Genomic DNA, 17650 nt, shown 5'->3' with positions numbered 1-17650 from the left:
CATGAGCCTGTTACATTACCATTATTCAGGAATTGTTGGGAAGGTAAAAGAGGTATTATGTAAACAGAGGATTTTCAGGGGCTGTTAACAGCGAACATCTAATGAATCAGAATGAGACATGCTCGTAAAAATTGCTTGTAATTGCAACATTATTAATCACTATTGCAGTTTATATCTTGCAATAAAAACCTTTTCTTTCTCAGAATTTGTGAGGTTATAACCTGTTCTGACTTCTGAATTCTAAGTTTATCTATTTTTAAGGGGCAGCTAATTTCATGAACTGTCTGTATCACAAGATGCATATTCTGTTCAAGAAATGTTTTGATGCTTGAAGCCATAATTATAATTTTCAGAATCAAGAAGACTTGATGTCTTGAGGTCCTACTTTAATGAGGAAATCCTTGGCTTTGTCATGGTCTTCTGGAGGTCCATCCTCATAGTTCTTAAGTGCACTCTTCACACTCCACAACTGGTTTTTTACTTGCTTATGGAGCTGTGGCAGTGATTTCTGACAAAGATAAGCAAGATACAGTTTAATTATAGTATATAAATTCATGACATTTGGGACATTTTTAATACTTACTTTGATATGATCAACAAGATCGTTAGTCAGTTTGATGGCAAGGGATTTAATAGTCACTTTATCCTCTTCCAAGAGGCATCTGCAGAAAAATAAAAAAGGGCAAAAAGAGCATCACACACACACACACACACACGTTGTATTTCCATGTTTTATGGGGACATTCCATAGGCGTAATGGTTTTTATACTGTTCAAACCATATTTTCTATCACCCTACACCTAAACCTAGCCCTTACACAGACTGTGCACACTTTTACTTTCAAAAAAAAAAAAAAAAAAAAAAACACATTCTGCATGATTTACAAGCCTGTTTCCTCATGGGGACCTAAAAATGTCTAGGGTAAGGGTATTACTATCCTTGTGGGGACAGAAAAAATGTCTACAAAGTATCAAAATGTACAAATATCATTAAAAATAAATCGCATTAGGTTTTGGGGGAGTTTTACCATCTGACATTTACAATCATAAATAAATAAATAATATTCTTTTCAGTCTGTAACCTGAAATAGTCATGGTTTTGGAAGAAATCTCTCTCCATTTGTGCCGCCTCCTCTAGAGAAATTTTATCATCGATCTGCTGTTGTCCTCTACACTTCACCATGATGTAACCTTTGCGGAGAGGAATCACTTTGTTGTAGACAATGGCCAGAATGTTCTTCTCTGTTCCCTTGTCTATGAGGTCTGGCTTGGTCAAAATGGCTGTGAGGATGAAAAATAGCTATTTTATGAAAAAGTCCATTTGCTGACAAACGTGCTGTAAGATATTTGGTGCAGTGTTTCCCCTGCCATTATATTAGGGGGGGCTTTATATATTTTTATTGCTGGCCAATTTAAATAAAACAATTAAATGATAATATATTAGTTTTAACAGTAAACCTCTGTTTGTTTGCCAAAAAAATAAAAGGGTTTAATTTTCATTTGATTTAAAATAAAGAAATGTTTAACGCCCTTCATCTGATAAAAAAATAAATTAATTAAAAAAAAATTAATTACAAAAATTTCTGGGAAAAAAAAGATTGTAGGGCCCTGAAATTGAGAGTTTTGGACTCTTTTTTTCACTGAAATAAATGTTTTTGTTATTATACAGAGAGTAAAGTACCAAAAAAGTACCCCCCCCCCCCATATTAGACGTTGTGCAGATCATCTGCTTCATTACCGACTGTTCTTATGCCATCAGGATCTACTTCTTGTGCCATCTTTAAGGCTTCTGTTGTTGCAATGTCAGAGTTACAAGGGACCACAACCAGGTTTATAGTCTCAAGCCTCTTAATATATGTCATGATCAGACGTTTGATCTACAAGACATAGACATAGTTTAAAAACTGTACTGATACTAGTATAATAATAAATGTGGTGTGCAAAATCAGATTATATGACCCACCTGTTTTCCAATATCCTCTGGTTGTCCTTCCACTGGGACTCGAGCGATTCCAGGTAGATCGATCAGTGTGAGGTCACACACATCTGGTGACATGATCTCTAAAGTGATGAGCTCATCAGATATTCCTACCCCTCTACCTGCCAGCTCATTCTGGGCTGTAAAACACAAACAGCATAGTTAACTGTTAACTAATAATTAACTAATGTTTATTGGAAACACACATGCCATTTAAAGCAGTAAGAATGGATAAATATTTTTCATACAAGCCATTTTAAAGAGGCTATATTGAACATTTTTGATATTTTGAGCGCAACCATTGCTTTGGGATTAATAAATGAACATTTTATGTATAATTGTGTACCTTTTTTACCCTCAAGTACACAATTTGTAAATTAGAAACAGTAGGCTAAATGTTTAAGACTTTAATTAAATAAATATTTCATTTCGTACTTAAACATCAATAGTTCAATAGACTGTTTTACCCAATAACTGAGTACTGCTTATACATTGTTAGCTTGGCAATGTGCTAACAACAGGCTTGAGAGAGTAAAATTAATATAGAAGTAATACAATACCTAATATACCAGAATGTGGCTATACATCAAAACTGATATGCTATGGGTTCTGCACAGTGATATGGTGAATTAGAATGCTGAATTGGCAAATCAACATCCAAAACTATAAAACATTTTATAAGACAAAATAAATATATACAGTTACTGTTTGAGTTAATCAGTTTGAGATTTTGATCTCTATATTATGTAACACTGAAAAGGAAAGAGATTTCAGATACTAACCTGCTGCAACATGTTTTTCAACTAATGAAGGATCTGAAAATTCAATTCTCTTCTCATTGTGAGTTGACTGTGCTGCCTTTACACTCGCCAGTTGACTGGCTTTAATAGGACCTGCAACAAATCATGGTTTAAATCCAGTTGTAAAAGTGATCATTTCAAGCCAGGTCCAGTTAAGAAAACAAAACTGCAAGCAGTACTACTAACCTGCAAAATTCACAAATTTACCTGTTTTGTTATTGTAAGTTAAAACAGCCTTCCATTTGATTCCTGGTACCTTCTTCAGCCTTAACTCTAATGGACATCTGGTGACAATTCCTACAGCCAACACAGTTGAGTTAGCAATCAAAAGAAAACAAAAAGTGGAATATGTGACAAGTGCTTTCTCCATCTATCTATCTATCTATCTATCTATCTATCTATTTACACTGTAAAAAATCTTTTAAAAAAGTGTTTGTGCTGCGTTAAAATTTTAAGTTTAGTCAACATGAAATGTTAAGTTGTACAACATGAAAACTTGGATATTTTAGTTGAGTAAACTTAAAGTTCTAAGGCAGCACACTTTTTTTAAGTTGAAACAACTTTAAGTTTTTTTAGTCTATCTGTCTATCTATCTAGAGAGAGTGTCCCAACCCAGTAGTGTGTTATTATTATTATTATTAGTTTTGTTATTGGTAGATAAACCACAAAACCACAAATATCAGTTATTATTTGTTCCTGTTCTTTATTCAAATGCCCTAACCCCAGCAAAAGTTATTGCTGTTTCTGAAAATCTGTTGACCTCATATCTGGCATTAATGGATTTATGCTTTACATCTGTTGTAGTCTAGAATATTCATACATACCCATTGTATGTTTGTGTACTGGAGTTTTTAAAAAATACTAATTTTCTATTCCTTTGGTAGAAAACATAGTCCCAGGGCCCTATATGTTTTAATCTGGGCCTTGGCACCAGATCTCAGATAAACCAATATAGCAATGTTGGAGATGTCTGCATGAAGTTGTTATGTATTGTATGAATATCCAGTATCAAAGAAGTTAAATTACTCCTTACCGCTTCCTCTTGGTAAAGCAACTCCAGACAGCGCTTCCAACACAGAGCTTTTTCCAGAACTCTGGTCTCCAATCACTGCAATAGTTGGTAATTCTAAGTCCTTCTGAATGCCAATTGTCCGCAGAGTGTCAATCAGATCAATGTATGGACGAATGCTCTTTTCTAAATGACTGTGAACTTCTCCCTTCATTTTATGACTGTAAAGACAGATTCACATATGTAAATAAAACAGATTGTACTGTATTTCTTTCAGTGCTTGGCCTTTCATACATAGTTTCTCTTTTATTTGGTTAATGCATTTTAGATTGATATTTGACTGATGTGATATCTTGCTTGCAGAGGCGGATCTACCGGGGTGGCACGGGGTGGCAACTGCCACCCTAAGAAAAAGAATTATCACAGAATAAAATATAAATGTAAGCAGTGTTTCATGTGCTACTTTTCAGCCGCAGCGATGACAGCGTAACCCGAAATAATAACGATAGTTGCACGCGCACGCAGCGCGCCCAGTGTATTCGACTTCATTAACAAATGATGTTCATCTTATGAACCGGTTCGTTTTGAGTAAAAAACACAAAGCGCGGCACAGTTCATTAACGAATTGTTTTACATTTGTTCGTGAATCAAATAATTACTGCTTCTCGGCTAACTCAGAAGTCCTCTGAGACATCTAATCCCGTCCGGATATGCCTAGAGTTGGGGTACTCGGACTCGTACGCGGACTCGAGTCCGGTCTCGAGTACAATTTTTAGGCGACTCGGACTTGTCACGGACTCGGATGCATTTTTACTCGGACTTGACTCGGACTCAAGCCTTTCGGACTCGTAAAATATCCCGAGTCCGTCCGAGTCCAGAGACAGTTGACGGAATGTCACTGACTCGATGCATTATCACGAAAGTCTTGTCCAGTAGGCTAGTTGAAAGCCGACGGGTTTATGTGCGCACTGGAGATGCGCGGATGAGCTCAAACGTCACCCGAATCCGCAGCTTCAAATAAATTATCCGCCCGCCACCCACCCGCACCTATATCTTTCTTTGATTTAGATAACCGCACCCGATCGTCGTTTACGATTATTCTAATTCTTAGTTTTGCATGATGAGATGGTGAATGGATGGTTCATTTTAACAGCAGTTTGATTCAACTGATCTGCACATCGCTGCACACTTATATAAGATTAATCGTTCGTGCTCTTAAGCCAAAGCCAAGCTGAAAAGAATAACGTTAACTGACATCTGGACGTGACTCTCCGCAATCTCTGATGAAATCAATTGGGTGTTTGAACGTCTACTGGATCCTTGGACAAAAGATTACAGGGGTTCACCCAGTTTAAGAAATGTCTGATCATAAAAATCTAATTCTTTTCATTTTTAAGGTATTGTTTTCGTTGTAATGTACTGATTCAAATTAGTAATCAATAATAATTATTAATTTTACTACTCGGCAAATCTGGTGCTGTTGCGGACGGAGCGGGCGCGGGCGCGTGTCAGGCGCAATCATCAAACATATTTCAAAGGAAGCCGCGCCACATTCCCTACCGTCTTTACTATGTGTTTTGAGCGAATATTTGCATTTATTCACATACGATTGAATTAGAAATGGTGGCCTGTCATGATTGTGGCTAATGCAGGACACTGAATGATGCGCATCAGAGGGGATTTAAAAGTGGGTATACGCAGGTACTGCACTACACCACTAAATATTACCCTACTCAATAACATTAACACAGGCGTAACTCCCTTCAAACTTGATCTGGAATGTCTTTTTTTCTGTCACAACTTCTCGAACAGGTGAACACACAGACACACACACACAAATGAAATCGTTTGCCTGAAAAAGTATTTAGAGGTTCATATTTTAGAAAATGTTGTTAATATTTGTCTCATTATTGATTCATCTCATCCACCCGCGACCCACCCGCAAATAATCAGAATGCATTTTTTTATTACCCGACCCACCCGACCCGCGGATTATCCGCAGCGCCCCCGGATATAACCGCCATCCGCGCATCACTAGTGCATTTAGTGTTTTTTTTACAGTCTATGGTGCGCACACACTCAAAGCGCGATCACAGAACGCGCCTCTCAGTCAGTGTGTGAATGCCGAGTTCTCTTTTCGATTTTAAAGGGGTGATCAGATGCTAAGTTCACTTTTTCATGTTGTTTGAACATTAATGTGTGTTGGCAGTGTATGTACAAATCTGCCCTATAATGATAAAAATCCATGCAGCGGTTTTTAATTAATCTGTAAAAATAATATCCCCTTTTTCAAATCGAGCCATTCTCAGATGCCTGTCGGTAAACATCCACACCGACAGATGCCGCTCCCACGATAGTTGACTGACATGAGCGATTTACCTTGAATCAGCTGTCACAGTCCGCCCTCTTTGTTTCGATGCTGGAGCAGGGATGTAAGTTACACAAGAATATCTCCGATTGAGCGATTGAGGTGTTGTGTTGCTGGATGTAATAATGAACATAGTGGTCGTAATTTACTCCCGGCATCTGAGTCACTGAAGATGTAGTAGATTACATTTGTTTGTGAAAGGAATGCACCTCCCGATCTACATATATCCGTCTGTGTTCGCGCGAATCATTCGTGATCCAGCTTCACTTACAGCAGAAGTGAGTATAAGGGTTTTTTTATGAATCTTTGCGATCGATATTTTTTCCTTATAACGTGGTAGTTATGAAGTTTAGCGGCTAAACGCGGCTAACGCGGCTAATGTAAACAACACCGTCTTTTCACAGAGAGAAGAGAGGGGTGGGGCGAGCAGAGCTCATTTGCATTTAAAGGAAACAGCCCCTTAGAATGAGATGATTTTTGCTGAGCTCATTTTGGCAAGGTAAAAAAAGGGTATTGTTTTACAAAACCATTGAGAATTTTTAATCAAAGTATATTAGAGACTTTTCATTAAGACCCTAAAGAATCATATCAACTTGTGGAAAATGGGCATCTGATGACCCCTTTAATAGGTTCTATTATTGCTACACACATGCTCGTATTGGACACTATTCATGTAAATGAAGTCGGTTTTGTCTTAAGTAAACCTGAACAGCTGGGAGATATACTGATGCGTCAAAATATTTGATCTGTGCATCAGATCTTAAAGTGACAGCAGTGTAAATCTGCAGCCGCCGACCACGTCAAACAGTAATCAAACAACAAAAGAAAAAGAGAAAATCACTCACTGTTCTTGACTGAATCACTTATTAACTGTAATAAGAATTATCTTTAATGTATACAGTGAAGATTTTGCAGTGTTTTATTTTAATATTTATTACTTCATGAAATGTCTGTAGTCTATTTCTGTAGTAGCCTTTATATAGACCTACATAAAAAAAACTTGCAAAAAAAACCTACAATTCTATTTAAAAAGATTTTATTTTAAAAACTATTATTTCATTTGTATTTTTGATTAATATATGTATTAATACGTTTGCTTGTAAGTAATACTTGGAGTGTTTACTTGCCTTGAGCTCGAGAATGTTTTACTTGCATTGATTGATTAGTCCTTTTCTTTGTTGAAATGATTATTTAAACATGGTGGCAGTTTCTAGCTTGAAAGAAAAATAATTTTTCTAACATCTTTGCAGCAACAGTTTTTATAGGTCCAAAACCATCTTGGGTGTGCATGATTTTCTAATAATTCAATGGCCCATCATCAATTATTCCCTATATAATGCAATTTATTGTAATTAATGTAACTATAAATGCATTCAAAAATAAAACAGGTGTGAGTTTGCTGTGACTTGTGGAAAGTAAAGGTAGGGCTTTGTGTATAGTGTGTGCCATTGTAAAGACTAGGTTTATCCCTCACAACCTCATTTTCATTCAAGAAAAAAAAAGTCATATACAACCCAAAACACACACAGCCATAATCAGAAATAAAAGAGGTGCTGCAAGAGGCTACATGTTTTCTGCTCTTAAGGTCCCGTTCACCAAGATACCTACTCCTTTACCCCCACCCTTGAATTTATACATTTACTACATCGATGAATAAAGTCAAGTCTTGCCCGATAATTTTTCACATTCTAAAACCTGTTTCAGTCTAAAATATGTCACATTACATAGATCAGCCATAACTTCTGTTGCATGACTTTAAGTTTGCTAAGTAGAGCATGGAAACTTATGAGATGTTGTGAAATCAAAATGGCAAGATCCACTAGAGGTTTGCTTTTCTTACATTTCAACTGACATTGCATTTTTCTAGTTGTAAAGGTTAAAACAGGGGTGCCCAAACTCGGTCCTGGTCCTTGGTTTAGCTCCAACTTGCCTCAACACACCTGCCAGGAGGTTTCTAGTATGCCTAGAAAGAGCTTGATTAGCTGGTTCAGGTGTGTTTAATTCAGGCTGGAGCTAAAATCTGTAGGACACCGGCCCTCCAGGACCGAATTTGGGCACCCCTGGATTAAAGCAATGTTAAGATACTGACAAACAGTAGTGTTTCCTTGGACTCGGACGGACTCGACTCGGACTCGGCCCTTTGGGACTCGGACTTGAGTCCGACTCGGCCCATTTTGGACTCGGACTCGATTGGTAAAAGACTCGAACTCGACTTAGGTGGACTCGAACCCAACAAAATTTCACTATTATATATGTACAGTAAACTGTAGCACATGTTGTACACCTTCGGAAGTATGACTGTCAAATTTTATTTGTAACCATTTTTTATGTGTAGCCTACTGCACTTTTGCAGAATTGAGAAATGACTACCTAGAGATATAGTCTTGTGTCAGGAGACCAAATAGTACTGTATACTCTAATGAAATTTAGCCAAATGTGCAGAGGATGCTGAATTTAATTTTTAATTTTATTTTTTACTGTACTGTATTGTGGTGCATACCAAGTTCATATAGAGCTCTTTGTTATTTGAACTTTTCTAGTGCTTTTCATCTGCTGCAAGATTACTTTACAGTAGTAAAATGAAAATATTTTTTCCCAAATGTTAATTGCTGAATTAGCAATCTGTAATTTAATTTATGTTGTATACTGTAATAGACATTGAGTTGCAAAATTAATTCCTAATAAGACTTTTTTGTTAGTGTTATTGATCTGATGAGTGTTCACTGGGCAGGAAAGTCATCGTTGTATTTGAATTGTGTGTAATCATTTAAGAATTACCTGTAATAACTAGATTGAAATGTTTAAAAGACAAATTTACGCTGGCTTGTCTTAAGACTTGTTTAAAAACATAAATAGTTTGGTCAGTTACATGTTCTAGATGTTTGCTAAAGTGTTGCTAGTTGGTTGCTAGGATATTCTGGGTGGTTGCTAGGCTCTTGCTATGCAGTTGCTGGGGTGTTACTAGATTTTATGGTTGATGTGTTATGAGTAATTACAGACATTCCCACCTCTGTCAATAACAGAAAATCAAACATTGTTTCCAAAACTGATCCAGTTTCAGTGCTTTGATATTATAATATTTATTTCTAATGTTAGGAAATTAACATTAAATCATCAACATTAACATCTTAAACGTGCACTAAAACGTGATTTATACCATCTAAGTAGTATTTTAATAGAATCGCATGTCTTTAGTGATACAAGCTCAGAAACATTTACTGTATAACCTGTTGAAATTTTTTATATATATACACTACCGTTCAAAAGTTTGGGGTCAGTAAGACTTGTAATAGTCTTTAAAGAAGTCTCTTATGCTCATCAAGGCTGCATTTATTTGATTAAAAATATAGAAAAAAAAACAGTAATATTGCAAAATGTTCTTACAATATAAAATAATGTTTTTTATTTTAACATACTTTAAAATAGAATTTATTCCTGTGATGAAAAGCTGAATTTTTATCAGCTGTTACTCCAGTCTTAAGTGTCACATGATCCTTCAGAAATCATTCTAATATGCAGATTTATTATTAGAATGATCAGTGTTGGATAATATCAACAGTTGTGCTGCCAAATATTTTTTGGAACCTGTGATTTTTTTTTTCAGGATTCTTTCATGAATAACAAGTTTAAAAAGTACAGTGTTTATTCAAAATATAAATATTTTATAACAATGCAAATTATTTATTATTAACTTTTAATAAACTTTTAATTATTAACTTAATATATCCTTGGTGAATAAAAGTATTAATTTCTTAAAAAAAAAAAAAAAAAAAAGAAACAATAAAAATGTACTGACCCCAAACTTTATATATATATTGTTTATTGACATGGTGCCATGATGGACATCGAAATGTTGTTATTTATTTTTAATTTTAAACAGTATAGATGATTACTTAATGGTAATGCAATATTTGTGAACACAACTGTGTATGTCAGACTATAAATCCCCAAAAAACTATGCATGGGGGCTTTGGAGTTGCCACCCCTCATAGACCCCATGCCACCCCTTTGCCACCCTAAAAATTATTTTCTAGATCCGCCCCTGCTTGCTTGTGCTGTGCCATTTTATATGCTCTTCCTGCCTCTGTGAGAAGTGTATTATGTTCAGCAATAAAACCAGCATACAAACCCTTAAACAGTAACCTGTGTCCCATGCATCATTTGCTGAACAACAAAGATAGCCTTGTTTATGAATCATGACATTAGATTGATTTTAAAACTACATATCTGTTTGGACAAGCTTTTAATTGACAATATGGCTTGGCTGTTATTGAATTTTGTGGTATTTGTACAGTTGGTACTTAATTTGTTTTGGTTTTATTTCTTACCGTCATGATGGTGTGTTAGTGAGTGGGTGACTGGGACTTTGATACCACACCTCAAGCTCATGATCAGTACTGCGCCAACTCAGGTTCCAAATGATGTCAAATGATTTCATTCAAAAAGAGAAATCTTAAAAGAAGTAAGAACTTGGTTCTTTCTTCACATCGTTTTACTGCGGATTTGTGAACAAACAAGGCACAATTCAAACATATTCAATCTATTCAGACAATGTGTTCTGATGAGAAGGGTCAAAACAGGACAGAATATAACCTGTTACTTCTAAATTATGATGTTTTTATATAAAAACTTTTATAACATTACAAGAGGATCTCAAAGAACAGTATAAAAATGAAAAAACAAAGGCAGTTCATGACCCTTTTAAAATATGTTTCAAGCCTCTCAAATTCTAGTCTTATTTTTTTTTCCTCTTCTGTTCCTCTTTTTGCAATTTTTTTTTGCATTAACTGCATTAAATCATATTGGGATGTTTGCTAAAATTGTTGGATGTGGCACAGCCCTATACCTGAAAAATGTTGCACCAACCACCATTGAATTCAATTGAATTGACTAATTTCTATTTGATTTACTAATATTATACTATTATATAGTGCAAATGCCTGCCCTAGTACACTTGCCTTGTCGAGTATATAAATGTACATTTCTCATAGCAAGAATTAAGCCAGGCTTTTAAAAGCATACATATTTACCTCAAAATAAATTAACATTCTAATTTAATTTTAGCTTAATAATACGCAAAATGAAATGTATACTAACCTTTCATTTTGAGATATATCAGTATCTTTATCATCATAAGCACTTCTTTGAGCTAGAGATGAGAAAGTGTCTGAACTGGACATTTCACCGAATGCGGCTGAAAATGACATTTTCTGAAAAATGAAAAGAGGAAAAAAAGAATAAAAAGTTCTAAGAATATTCCCTTGATAATGTCCCTTCTTTCAGATGCCTCAGGTGGTTGTACACTGCACCATAGGCGGAGTTTCATTTTTATGTGTGTCTGTGGGGGGGAGGGGTGGAGTACATATAATCACATTATACTGTATGTTCTACATTTCATATTTATGTAATATTTATGACTTCTAGAAATCTTGCTGTATTTTTGTGTAGATGATTTACACCGTCGTCTTGCTCCGATGATAAATGACACTGAAAGCACCTGGCATCGTAAACACACCTTCCCAGCTCGTATAGGCCTACTTATTAACTTTCCAGGTGGACTTGAACGCAGCAGTATAGATGACTGATGGCGTTTTAGTAACTATAATCACATGCAACACTCAAGGCCATTGTTTCAGGTGAAAATCTCAGTCCATCACATTTTTATAGACGGTTTGTTTAAAAAAAACACGACTATTCATTATTAGTTAACTTGCTAATGTGGGAAAATAACAAAAGAAAACTCCTCTCATGTACCGGGAATAGAGAATCATTAGTCGCGAGGATTTGGGGCTTAAATATAAAACTTACTTATTTTATCCACTAAAATGATACGATAAGACTCCGATGTGATCTGAATGCGCAGATCAGTTATATCCACGGGTGCTGCGGATTATCCACAGGTCGGGTGGGTCGGGTAATGATGAAATTATTAATTATGTTATGTTAATTAAGTTGACACTTCACTTCAGAACTGCAAAAAATGCTCCAAAGTCACATTATTTTTAATGAGACCAGGCTGTGTGAGACACCTGTGGAGGCAAATGTTGTGTATTTATTTATAAATGTTCACTGCTTTGTTCCCTTGTACTAACAGTCCTGTTTGGCACCCTAAGCACATATTTCAAGGAAAGTCAGTAAAAAGTTGATTCTCACATTTTGTTCCTTGTCATAATCTTTGCAATTAAATAAAACAATTATGAAGCCTAAATACAAAACTTAAAAGCTAAAGTTAGGCAATACACAAGCGACATTACAGTCTTACAACTTTACAGTCACCACAATTAAGTTTTGACAACTCTTTCAGTCTTTATTAAAAAACTTTTCCCTGAAAGTTTGAGTTTAAATAGTTTGCATTCACATCAAAACTAATGTATCTGGTATACTTGGAGCTTTATGCTGCTGATGAAACAACATCAGCAAGATACTAGTATCTTTTCCATTAAGTAGTAGTACTTATTCATTAGCTACTAGTGCTTATTCTTTAGCTACTAGTGCTTGTTGTATAGCTATTAGTACCTTTTTAAAAGATACTAGTACTTATTCGTTAGATACTAGTTATTATTTATTAGATACCAGTACTTATTAAATAGACACTAGTAGTTATTTATTAGATACTAGTACTTATTCATTAAATACTAGTACTTAATTAATACATACTAGTACTTATTTGTTAGATACTAGTATCTATTAAATAGATACTAGTACTTATTTATTAGAAACTAGTACTTATTTCAATAGTGACTAGTAACTATGCTGCTGTTGCTAGTAACAAATTTTAAATTTTACCATTGATTTCTATGTGATCTGTCATTGACATATCAACTTTTCAGTTTTGACTAGTGAGTATTCCAGTTGTGACTAGTACATAATTTTTGTGTACTAGTAGTTAAACATTTGGTACTAGTACTTATTTTTTAGATAGTAGTACCTATTATTAGATACTAGTACTTAATCATTAGATACTAGTACTTATTTATTAGATATTCTTACTTATTTAATAGGTACTCGTACCTAGTAATTAGATACTAGTTCTTATTTGTTACATACTAGTACTTATTGATTAGCAGCAAGTATTTATTCAGAAGATACTAGTACACATTTATTAGATACTAGTACTTATTTGAAATGTTACTTGTAAGATTTTTTATTTTACTAGTAAAATGTTTAATTGAACTCTACTGTGGCCATTCAGACTAGTCATAACATAAGACTAGTATAAAAGCATATTTGACTAGTAAGATAAAAATTGTTTCTAGTAATAATTATGAAAGATACTCGTGTCTAATAAGTACTAGTACCTAATGAATAACTACTAGTATCTATTAAATAGTTACTAGTATCTAATGAATTAGAACCAGTATCTATTAAATAAGTACTAGTATCTAATAAATGCTTACTAGTAATATTTAAATAGATACAAGTCACTATTGCAATAACTACTAGTCAGAAATGAAAAGATGATATCAAAAACAGAATAACTACCCTACCCTGTTCATTTGGAGATATCTTTAACCTCATAAAGTACTAGTAAGAATGTATATCTTCTTTTTAACAGACATTAAATAAACATGAGTACCTCTCCACCTTCCAATCAGAGTCCACATGGTAATACAATACATTAATATGCTGAATTAATCTGATTGCTAAGTAAGGCTAACTAGCATTGTATGTTAACCTACCTTGCTAATTGGTTAACATGAAAACACAAGGAAAGATTACAAACCTGTCACAACACAACATCAGTCTTTGAAATAACTTATTTTTGTGATCTGACATGGTTTTATTAAACAGAATGAGGCAGAAATCATGCCACTTTATATTATTCTACACAGTGATAAAGGCTATGTCAGTTAGCATTGCATTTTAAATTTACTTTATTCTTATAAAAATACCCGAATGGCTTGAACAACACAGATAAAAGCCATATATTGTCGCGATAATTGTTTATTTTATTCTTGTTTCAGTCTATCTGCATGTTATTCAGCTATTAGGCTACATCTACAGCAAAAGCTGAAAGCCTTTGTCCATTGAAGGGAGCTGAATGTCATCAGTGAGCTCTCACAGTGGAGTAGCCCTGCTCCAGCGACAAGTATGAATGAAAAAGAAATTACATTAATTGAGTACTCATTATTGCTCACAAAACCCTGATTTTGTAAAAAAAAAAGAGCAAATTAAAAAGGTAAAAATTATCAAAAGAATTACATTTAGAAGAAGTGTTTTTTTTTTTTTTTTTTTTTTTTCTTGCAGCTATTTTTATTATTGTATTTATTCTTAAATGCTCAATTCTTTAGAAATAGTTTATTACAAAAGTAATATTCCTTATTTTGTTGAATGTTTCTATTTAGAAATAATAACCATAATCATTATTTGTTATATGTTATACAACATTTTTGGCCAAATTTTGCAGCCCTACAAATACAGCACACTTGGTATGTGTGTTTAATTAATATTTTTTGGCCTTTTTTCCAAATAAAGAAAATGTTTGTTTGAAAACCATAAGGGTTTGGATTTTGTATGCCCTGTAGGATATACAGAATATTTCTGTAAAAACATTCAGTGTCTATAGCACCAGTGCTATATGCAAATAAGTCAACACAGCCCTAATATGATATTTATTGTTTTTAATGGAGGAAAAAGAGGAAATTAATAGATGATAAAACTGGTGTCTTTTCTCCATTCTGCCAGAGGGCAACCGATGACCAAACAAACACGTTATTAGGCTACTTATGTTTACAAAATTACAGTGTCTACAAAACTGGCAAAAATGTTTTCTATGTATTTGAGTACAAATGATTGTTCTTTTTCTGTTGTTTCCTCAAAAAAAGCTCATCCGTCTCCTTTTTTCCATTTCCTCTCTAATCTCTCTCCTATATGTAGCTGGTTCATTAATATTCAACATACGAATACCATACTGGCAGAAATGCAAATTCAAAAAGTACTAGTATCTGTTAAGTTCAGGATATCTCTGGTCTAAAAAGTTACTAGTAACTAAAAAATAAAGTAGTAGTTCTATTTTTTTCTTAACAAGAAGATTGAAATTAAATACTAGTCACTATTGGAATAAGTACTAGTATCTAAAACATAAGAACTAGTATCTATAAATAAGTACTAGTAGCTTTACAAAAGACATGAGTAGCTAAAGAATAAAGACTAGTACCTAAATAATATTCACTAGTAGCTAATGAATACATACTAGTATTTAATGGAAAAGATACTAGTATCTAAAAAATAAGTACTAGTAGCATGAAAATGGATATTAGTACAGCTTTTAAATTAAAGGTTAAAACGGCTTGCGATAAGTAAATAAAGTATTGTGTTTCAAGTCATAATTTTTTTTGTCTTGATGTTTCAAATGACTCTTATGGTGTGCCGGCGCAAAATGCCACACACTCCTATAAAATGCACGTATAAATGCACTCATATAAATGCATGAGTGCGATGACCGGAGATTTTCACTATCACAATCCTCTCTGCCCTGACCCTCTTGGGATCTCCTCTTGGTCCTAATGGCCTTACAGGGAGGGCCCTTTGAGCCTCTGCTCCTGACTGCACTGGAATCCGTTAAGAGGGTAGGGGACCTGCAGGCATTTTCAGTCGATGAATCGTTCCTGGCTCTGCTTTGTTGTGGACCTTCCGCAGAGCTTTAGGACCTCAGACCAGCTCTTTGTTTGCTATGGGGGACAGCAGAAGGAAAGGGCTGTCTGCAAACAGAGGCTTGCCCACTGAATAGTGGATGCCATAGTCCTGGCTTATCAAGCTAAGGACCAGCCATGCCCCCTAGGGGTGAGGGCTCACTCTACGAGGAGTGTCACATCCTCCTGCCATTATTTCAATGATGTAAAATGGTTGCACGCTGTGAACTACTTGCGTTACCTGTTGCTATTTTTCATCTATGCAATATTCTACTAAGAATAAATCTATGGCCCTTCAAATTTGTCCCAAATCTACTTGTGTTGCCTAAAATTAACTATCGAATTCACCTCCTCCAGATCCTCCAACTGCTCCTGAAAGTGTTTCAGCACGTGTAAGACAGCCTCCGTGTTGGCTGCAGGATTATGTTGTACAGCATAAAACTAGTATTAAAGTAGTGCATTGTTTCATTGTGTAAATTAAGAATCAGTTAAGATGCATTGTTAAGCTGTTCATTGAGGCACACTATAATATGGAACTACTGTATTAAGTTTGATTTTGGATTTAGTGAGGAATGTATGATTTTCTAAGTAATGGCAGAATATGTTGTGTCCTTGTATAATTGACTGTCCAGAAGAGGGCACTATGGGTTAAAATGTTAGTACCTATAAATGTGTAGAACAGGGCTTCTCAATTCTGGCCCTCGAGGAGGAAAATCCTGCAAAGGTTAGTTTTAGTTTAGTTTAATATTTTCTAATCCAAGCTGTTTAAAATAATTGCAGGAGCCAGTGAGTTGATGTTAACACAGGAGCCAGTGTGTTAATTGCAGGAGCCAAACTGTCATGGAGGCCTCCCAGTACTGCACATCTTGTATGTCTCCCTTATCTAACATACCTGGTTAAACTCTTCATCTTATTAGTAGAATCCAAGACCTGAATTGGGTGTGACTGAAAAGGGAGATGTACAGCGCTGGAGGGCCACCAGGAGAACTGCCAGTAGATGCCTCAAATAAAATCACTTTATCCCTCAAACAAAATCAGTTTTTCATGAGCAGCATTCAGACGGTCCAGGCGAGACTGTAGTTCTTTGCGCCTTGTACCAACTTCAGAGTCCTCTAACAGGAGCTGGCTCACATTTGCCCCGTCCAGTAAACTAAGCATGTCGATAGACAGGAGCTGAGCAGTTTCCTTCAGCATGAAGAAGGAGATCATCATGGGCAGTTGGTCAGCCATCCGCTGCACCACAATCTGAAAGAAAATAAATAACAATAAAGTCCATACATGCATGTATTCTAGTCCATAGAGTCTCTGAACAAAAATTAATATTTTTTACTGACAACTTTAAGCTTTACCTTATAATACGCCTGCATCATTTCACTGTACTTGCTTTTTATGTCAAAGATGGGTAAGTGATCTTCTGTAAATGTCTCATCACTAATCTCATTCAAGAACTTCAAGTAGATGGGATCTTGAGTATAGATCATGTTTTCCATTTCAAACTGCTCTAAGATCCTCTGCTCCACTTTGGCTTGTTGGCTTGACTGAATGTTGTTGATTTTGTTCTGTGGAGTAAAAAATTAAAGATGTACACAAGAAAGATGTTCAGTCAAAAACAATTTGTGGCATAATATTGATTACCATGAAAATTAATTTTGATTCATCTGTTCTCTTCTTTTTTTTTAAATAATTAGGTTACACATGTTTATTTTGTAAATTACTGTGGGAAATAACTCCACATTTTCAACTTTTTATGAACAATAATAATAATAATAATAATAATAATGGTGATGGAAAAACTGATAAACATTTTGTCATTGTTCTGTTAATTTCTTTTTATTTTCTATTTTCTATTAAATCATAACAAAAC

General features: G+C 34.8%; 2 protein-coding genes across 2 annotated transcripts; both read right to left on the bottom strand.

The window, feature by feature from the left end:
* Window positions 1-6: 6 nt before the first annotated feature.
* LOC127161890 (interferon-induced GTP-binding protein Mx) lies at window positions 7-11440 on the bottom strand. Its single transcript, XM_051104646.1, has 9 exons — window positions 11252-11440; window positions 3811-4007; window positions 2985-3074; window positions 2760-2870; window positions 1963-2117; window positions 1738-1876; window positions 1082-1280; window positions 584-662; window positions 7-508 (listed from the first exon to the last, which is right to left on the bottom strand). The coding sequence occupies exons 1-9, from the start codon at window positions 11359-11361 to the stop codon at window positions 356-358; spliced, it is 1233 nt and encodes a 410-aa protein (XP_050960603.1). The 5' UTR covers window positions 11362-11440; the 3' UTR covers window positions 7-355.
* A 2969-nt stretch (window positions 11441-14409) lies between these two features.
* LOC127161891 (interferon-induced GTP-binding protein Mx1-like) lies at window positions 14410-17345 on the bottom strand (the record flags this gene model as incomplete). Its single annotated transcript, XM_051104647.1, has 2 exons — window positions 14410-17031; window positions 17136-17345. Coding segments are annotated over 2 exons (438 nt in total), but the record flags the coding sequence as incomplete, so codon positions are not given.
* Window positions 17346-17650: the final 305 nt, after the last annotated feature.

This window comes from Labeo rohita, unplaced genomic scaffold (genome assembly GCF_022985175.1).
Source record: "Labeo rohita strain BAU-BD-2019 unplaced genomic scaffold, IGBB_LRoh.1.0 scaffold_763, whole genome shotgun sequence".
NCBI classification, from domain to species: domain Eukaryota; kingdom Metazoa; phylum Chordata; class Actinopteri; order Cypriniformes; family Cyprinidae; genus Labeo; species Labeo rohita.
This window is presented reverse-complemented; position numbering and strand designations above follow the sequence as displayed.

What these genes read in the sequence shown, in the direction of transcription:
- LOC127161890 (XM_051104646.1), bottom strand. Translation starts at nt 11,361, where the DNA reads ATGTCATTTTCAGCCGCATTCGGTGAAATGTCCAGTTCAGACACTTTC. An exon ending in TGATGGCATAAGAACAGTCG is followed by an intron (nt 1,281 to 1,737) that starts GTAATGAAGCAG and finishes TCATCCTCACAG; the next exon opens with CCATTTTGACCAAGCCAGAC. An exon ending in CAAAACCATGACTATTTCAG is followed by an intron (nt 663 to 1,081) that starts GTTACAGACTGA and finishes ATTTTTCTGCAG; the next exon opens with ATGCCTCTTGGAAGAGGATA.